The sequence below is a fragment of the Ammodytes marinus genome (genome assembly GCF_949987685.1).
Source record: "Ammodytes marinus genome assembly, chromosome: 4".
Taxonomy (NCBI): Eukaryota; Metazoa; Chordata; class Actinopteri; order Uranoscopiformes; family Ammodytidae; genus Ammodytes; species Ammodytes marinus.
This window is the reverse complement of record NC_137233.1, coordinates 2676783-2684282: the sequence shown is the minus strand read 5'-3', so window position 1 is coordinate 2684282 and position 7500 is coordinate 2676783. Positions and strand designations below refer to the sequence as shown.

At 40.8% G+C, this 7500-nt stretch overlaps 1 protein-coding gene across 1 annotated transcript in view; it reads left to right on the top strand.

Annotated features, from left to right (window-relative positions):
- Positions 1-7500, top strand: part of LOC307249213 (dedicator of cytokinesis protein 3-like) — a gene marked incomplete at both ends in the record, with an annotated part of 63736 nt that overhangs the window by 46893 nt on the left and 9343 nt on the right. Inside the window, 9 exons of the mRNA XM_080025854.1 lie at positions 437-585; positions 1228-1314; positions 2009-2113; positions 3039-3180; positions 3581-3747; positions 5224-5310; positions 6038-6217; positions 6646-6729; positions 7201-7317. Coding sequence (XP_079881980.1) covers positions 437-585; positions 1228-1314; positions 2009-2113; positions 3039-3180; positions 3581-3747; positions 5224-5310; positions 6038-6217; positions 6646-6729; positions 7201-7317 — 1118 coding nt within the window. The remainder of the gene's footprint in view (positions 1-436; positions 586-1227; positions 1315-2008; positions 2114-3038; positions 3181-3580; positions 3748-5223; positions 5311-6037; positions 6218-6645; positions 6730-7200; positions 7318-7500) is intronic.

Below are 7500 nucleotides of genomic sequence, written 5' to 3'. Positions count from 1 at the left end.
AGTAAAAACCCTTTACCGCGATTAAAAAAGAAATTGTCACTTTTTGCATAAATCTTAACCAGAAATAAGTTTAGTCAACTTTCCTTTTTTTAAACATGCTACAGTATATAAATAATATTGTATTTGATATTGGATCCCACAAAACTGGAATCTACACAGTCCAGTCAATTGTTATTTTTGATCTGTGTGTTACCACTCATTATACAGCAGTGGTTCTGAGCGAGTGATTTGATTGGACGAGAGACCTTCTATGCGTTCTGAAGCAGTGCTGATATGAGCGAACAACATCACTCTGACTGTTCATGGACTGTTCACCAAACTGACAAAATCAGTCCGCTCACTGATGAGCCGGAGCTTCACTTGTGTAAACTGTGTGTCCGTAACATTTGTATGACATTTCTTGTAAACTCTCTTGTACCTGTGTGTGTTTTAACAGAGGCAGCCTTCACCCTGCTGTTGTACTGGGAGCTGCTTCACTGGGACGAGCGTCCTCTGAAAGACTTCCTCCACTACCCCGCCCAGACCGAGTGGCATCGCAAAGAGGGGCTCTGCAGGAAGGTTATCCACTACTTCAACAAGGGCAAGGTGAGGGGAGGGTGTGTGTGTGTGTGTGTGTGTGTGTGTGTGTGTGTGTGTGTGTGTGTGTGTGTGTGTGTGTGTGTGTGTGTGTGTGTGTGTGTGTGTGAGTGTGTGTGTGTGTGTGTGTGTGTGTGTGTGTGTGTGTGTGTGTGTGTGTGTGTGTGTGTGTGTGTGTGTGTGTGTGTGTGTGTGTGTGTGTGTGTGTGTGTGTGTGTGTGTGTGTGTGTGTGTGTGTGTGTGTGTGCGCTTGTGTGTGTGTATGTGTGAGTCTGCTGTTATATGTTGAGCAGTAATATATTACAGACGGCACTGATCTTTGTACAGGTTTAAGTTGTACATGTTTTTACGTGCTGTCCAGTGTCTTTGCATTTGTTTAAAAGTGCAATGAGATAGATATAATGTGTTATTATTCTAAGTCCATGTAACTCACTAATATCCATCCTCTGTGTGTGTGTGTGTGTGTGTGTGTGTGTGTGTGTGTGTGTGTGTGTGTGTGTGTGTGTGTGTGTGTGTGTGTGTGTGTGTGTGTGTGTGTGTGTGTGTGTGTGTGTGTGTGTGTGTGTGTGTGTGTGTGTGTGTGTGTGTGTGTGTGCGTGTGTGTGTATGTGTATGTGTGTGTGCGTGTGCGTGTCTGTGTGTCTCCTCCAGTGTTGGGAGTTTGGTATCCCCCTGTGCAGAGAACTGGCCTTCCAGTATGAAACACTGTACGACTACCAGAGTCTGAGCTGGATACGGGTAAGAGGCACACACTGTGTTTACGTTCAAATATCAATTATGTAGAAATTAATTATAAAATATTGTTCACATAAATTTTTCCAACTAGTTCATCTTAAAGGTGCTCCTAGGAACTTTCAGTTTGTGTTAATTCTTGCGCCCCCTTTGGACAAAAGCGGTAGTGTTTTTGACCACGTCAGCTGTTGTTCCTGGGTGAGCGTATAACCCATGACAAAGGCATTAAGAAAAACTATATAAAAGTAGAATTCTTTGCACTGATGGTCTCGTTTGCTGTTACATGTAATTTATGATCATCAGAGGAAAAATTTGACTGTTTCAGAAATATTTCTTAATATAAAATTATTAAAAAGTTCCTCGTAGCTACTTTAGTAACATGAACATTTCCTGATATTATAACACACACACACACATACACACACACACACACACACACACACACTCACACACACACTCACTCACTCACTCACTCACTCACACACTCACTCACACACACACACAATCGCACACACACACACTCACACTCAAACACTCACTCACACACACACACACACACACACACACACACACTCACACTCAAACACTCACTCACACACACACACACACTCTCTCACACACACACACACTCTCACACACACACACACACTCTCACACACACACACACACACACATTAACTGATATCATTGTATCCTGTAGAAAATGGAGGCAGCGTATTACGACAACATCATGGAGCAGCAGCGGTTGGAGCCAGAGTTCTTCAGAGTCGGATTCTACGGACGGAAGTTTCCCTTCTTCCTCAGAGTGAGTTTACGTTAGCTTTTACATTAGATTTATAGCGTTAGCTTGTTTTTTTAAGATTATTTTTTGGCATTTTCAAGTTTTATTAGACAGTACAGAGTTGAAATTGGAAGACAGAGATAGAGAGAGAGAGAGAGAGAGAGGGGATGACCTGCAGTAAAGGTCCATGGGTCGGATTTGAACCCGCAACCACTGCAACGAAGGCCGGAGCCAATATGGTACACGCTCTATCCACTACACCACTGGAGCGCCCCAGCGTTAGCTTGTTTTTAAACTGTAATGAACAGTATATACAGTTTAGCCTGAAGGGATATCAATAGTTACAGCTCTTGTTTTTTAATGCTTATCAATGCAAATGTAATGTATGATACAGCTTTCCCTGAAGTAGTAGCATTACGGTAATTACAGCAGCATATTGTTGCCAACACTTCAGTATAATTTTTTTTCTTTTTAAGGATCTCTTTAAGGATTTATTATTTATTAATATATTTTTAAATAATATGAAAAACACATCTTGTTTTAACAATATACCTCCACGTTATAATTTGATACTGATCTGTTTTCATTTTCTTTGCACGGCAGCAAAACACTACTGTAATTAATAGAACATAAAACATCTTAAAGAAAGTTTGCTCGGGGGCGCCTTTAGCTCAGTTGGTAGGGCGTCCCCCTCCCGGGCCGGGCCCAGCAGCAGACCCGGGTTCGATTCCCTCCCACGGACGTTCTCTGCATGTCACTCCCCTCTCTGCCCCATTTCACCTCTCTCTACACTGTCAATAAAGCATAAAATGTCCAAAAAAATATATATAAAAAAAAAAGAAAGTTTGCTCACCTGATTCTTGAAACAAAAAAATTAAAACATTTCTAAAATATTTTAAATGTGCATTTCTTGTCATCTTCTTGGTTTGTTTTGCTTCTCTTTCCCCAGAACAAAGAGTTTGTGTGTCGTGGTCATGACTACGAGCGTCTGGAGGCGTTCCAGCAAAGGATGCTGGGAGAATTCCCTCAAGCCATCGCTATGCAACACCCCAACCAACCGGACGAGGCCATTCTGCAGTGTGAAGCACAGTGTATCCTTCTGTGTGTGTGTGTGTGTGTGTGTGTGTGTGTGTGTGTGTGTGTGTGTGTGTGTGTGTGTGTGTGTGTGTGTGTGTGTGTGTGTGTGTGTGCGTTAGTGTATAATCGCTCTTGAAGGTTTTTTTTAATTACCTTACAATGAGATACTTACCTCATTTTACCTCATTACTTGATATTGTGGAAAGACTTGAGGCAGTGGTGGATGATGCCATCTTTAGTAACTAGCTTCTTGTCCTTGAAGGCCACCGTAGCTTCTGTAAACTCTCCCCAAACGTAGGGGTTAGCAAGGGAGCGTTGACATCTACAATCTCACCACTAGATGACTATTTTACACACTGTACCTTTAAGGCTCAGTCTCCATTGCTCCAGTTATGTCTTTAAGCCTCTGTTCAGACCTCCAGATTTACGCGGTGACAGCGGTGCCTGAAAGCCTCAGTGTCCTGCAGATGGACCGTGTCCCTGAACGCATCAAGAGCTTCTACAGAGTGAACAACGTGAGGCGCTTCAGATACGACCGGCCGATACACAAGGGATCTAAGGACAGGGACAACGAGTTCAAGGTCAGACACACAGTCAGGGCTCAGTGTTGTGTGTTTTTGTGTTGATAATTCAATTTGCTTCTATCAGTTTCTATCAAACATAAGATTCTTAGATTGGGGCGACTGTGGCTCAGGTGGTAGAGCGGGTCGGCCGATGATCAAAGGGTTGGAGGTTCGATTCCCGCCCTGCCACCTGTGTCATAGTTGTTGTGTCCTTGGGCAAGACACTTCACCCACCTTGCCTCGTGTGAATGTCGATAGTTAGCCTGCTATCGGTGTATGAATGTGTGTGTGAATGGTAACGTGTAAATGGGAACAGGTCTCCATTGCAAAAGAGTCTCCGGACTCAATGGGATTTACCTGTAGAAATAAAGGTTAAAAAAATCATGTAAAACCTTTAAAAAAAAATTTAAATGTTTAGTTCGTATAATGAGAGTTGTTTTTAATCCTTGAAGATGCAAATCACTGAATTTGTCTGAAATAATTTATAAATGTTTACAGTTACTAAATACTGATGGTGCAGATATAATACAAATATATATATTATAAACATATACATTTTAACTGTGTATTTAAATTGGAATTAGAATATTTAAGTAGTCAAGTAATAGTACATTTGAATAATTAATGTCAATCTTTTTGTACCAATTCCAATTCCTGACCTAAAGTAAAAGTGTTATTTGTGATAGTTGCATTTATCTATACTGTTATGAAGATGTTAATGTAAAACCTTTAAGAAAAAATGTATAAGAACCTTATTGAGGGCATTTTAACCTTTAATATGGCAATGTGGTATGGTAACCTAAACGTAAAAGGAAGAAGCAAGCTACAGAGAATAATAAACCTTGCCTCAAAAATCATAGGGACAAAACAGAAACATTTAAGTTGTATGTACGACGAAGTGCTGAGGAAAAAAGCTGTTAAAATAGCAAACGATCCGTCCCATCCACTCCATAGGGAGTTTGAACTTCTTCCCTCGGGTAGACGTTACAGAGTGCCAAGGGCAAATCGTAACATTTTTAAAAATTCCTTCACTCCTAAAGCGATTGGGGTACTGAACACCATGTCCCGCTGATGTGTATACTGCCACTGCTGCCCTGCTTCTCGCCCTGAAGATGTCTGTGTGTAAATGTTGTTGCTTTTGTTGTTGTTGTTGTGTTGTCCTGCTTGTTGTTTTTTGTATGAGACCAAAGACGAATCTCCACACCTTGGACAATAAAGATTTAACTAACTAACTAACTAACTAAAATGCTAAATGAAACACTTCAAACACATTTTAAATTAGGGATTTCAGTGCTGCTAATATACAGATCAAACATGGTTTCATGTTGTGCTCATTGTGTTTTTGTTGTTGTGTGTCTCTGTGTATATGTATACTATTATAAAGATGTTCAAACGCTAAATGAAGAGCTTTAAACACATTGTGAATGAGGGATTCCAGTGCTGCTGCTGCTGCTGCTGTATAGATCTAACATGGTTTTACTTTGTGTGTTCCAGAGTCTGTGGATTGAGAGAACGACCCTGATCCTGTCTCACCCTCTGCCCGGGATCTCTCGCTGGTTTGAGGTGGACAAGAGAGAGCTGGTCAGTACACACACTAACACACTCAGACAATACACAGACACACTGACATTCAGAAGGGCTTCAAATATACTGCTAAAACCCATGTGACATTCATTTCCACATAAACAGCAAATTTCCTGCTCGGTATCATCCAACTACGGAAGAGTATTAGGGCCAAGGCGAAGAATAAAAAAATTAAAGGGTTTTTTAAATGTTTTAATTATAATTTATTTTTATTTTGCTCAAGACTAAAGACAAAAAGAAGAGAAGAAGAAAAAAAGTGAGACGAGGAAGTTATTTTTTTTTCTTTCAATATTACAGTTCTCCTTTATTCTCGAAGTACATAATAAAAAATAAAAAATATTTAGAAAAAAAACAAGCACATTTTTTTTAAATGTAAAAATAAAAAACAGTTGGTGTGGTGTAGTGGATAGAGCACGTACCATATTGGCTCCGGCCTTCGTTGCAGTCTCTGATCCGACCCGTAGACCTTTACTGCAGGTCATCCCCTCTCTCTCTCTCTCTCTCTCTCTCTCTCTCTCAATCTCTCCCCATTTCAACTCTCTGTACTATCTAATAAAGCTTGAAAATGCAAAAGATTTAAATCAGTTGAAATGCCCCAGTGTTAACCCCCTGTCTTCTCTATACTGATGGTCTGGTTTGCTGTTACATCTCATTTAAACAGGTGGAGGTGAGCCCGTTAGAGAACGCAGTGTGTGTGTATTAATCCCCTGTCCCCTGTATACAGGTTGAAGTGAGCCCTCTGGAGAACGCAGTGTGTGTGGTGGAGAATAAGAACCATGAGCTGCGGACTCTGATCAGTCAGTACCAACACAAGCAGCTCCATGGCAACATCAACCTGCTCAGCATGACGCTCAACGGGGTGATAGACGCTGCTGTCAACGGGGGCATCGCACGATACCAAGAGGTAGGTGTGTGTGTGTGTGTGTGGAGGTGTGTGTGTGTGTGTGTGTGTGTCTGTGTGTGTGTGTGTGGGGGGGGGTGAGGGTGTGTGTGTGTGTGCGTGCGTGCGTGCGTGCGTGTGTGTGTGTGTGTGTGTGCCTGACATTAAAGTTGTAGTACTAAAAAAAATTACAACAGTCATTAGCAGAACGTATGGATACATTCTTTTTCATAGAATTCTTAATATCAATCTTCTGCTCATTTGTAAGTAAGCATTACTATGTAGTTAAAAAAACATGTAGTAGGTAATGCATAACTATGAAGTAGTTACTAAAAAAAATTATAATAATTATAAAATTATGTAGTGGGTTATAAATAACTATGTTGTAGTACTTTTCTGTGCCTATTGTAAAGTGTTTCTATGTCGTGCCTTGTGTCTCTGTCTCTCTTCAGGCGTTCTTTGATAAAGATTACATCACCAGCCATCCTGAAGACACTGACAAGATCACACAACTCAAGGACCTCATGCAGGAACAGGTAAGATAGGATGGATGGATGGATGGATGGATGGATGGATGGATGGATGGATGGATGGATGGATGGATGGATGGATGGATGGATAGATGGATGGATGGATGGATGGATAGATGGATGGATGGATGGATGGATGGATGGATGGATGGATGGATGGATGGATAGATAGATAGATAGATAGATAGATAGATAGATAGATAGATAGATAGATAGATAGATAGATAGATAGATAGATAGATAGATAGATAGATAGATAGATAGATAGATAGATAGATAGATAGATGTAGGGTTTCTAAAATATTGTATAAATATATCTTCTCTCTCTGTCTTGCTCTCTCTCTCTCCCTCTATCTCTCTCTCTCTCTCTCTCTCTCTCTCTCTTTCTCCCCCTCTCCATCTCCCTCCTTCTCTCTCTCTCTCTCTCTCTGCACAGTAAAAAATTAATTCCAATAATGTTTTGTTATGTCCCCCCAGGTGCACGTCCTTGGAGTGGGCCTGGCTGTGCATGAGAAGCTGGTGCACCCTGAAATGCGTCCCCTGCACAAGAAGCTCATAGATCAGTTCCACGTGATGAGGAGCAGCCTCTGCCATGTGAGTGCACAGAAAAATAAGAAAAATATCCACACAAAATAAACAGCATTTTACAGGGAAATATGATGTTCATAAAGGTGCTACGAGGAACTTTTAAATATTTCTGAAACATTCAAATTTTTTCTCTGATGATAAATTACAAACTAGACCATCAGTGCAGAGAATGCTATTTTTATATAGTTT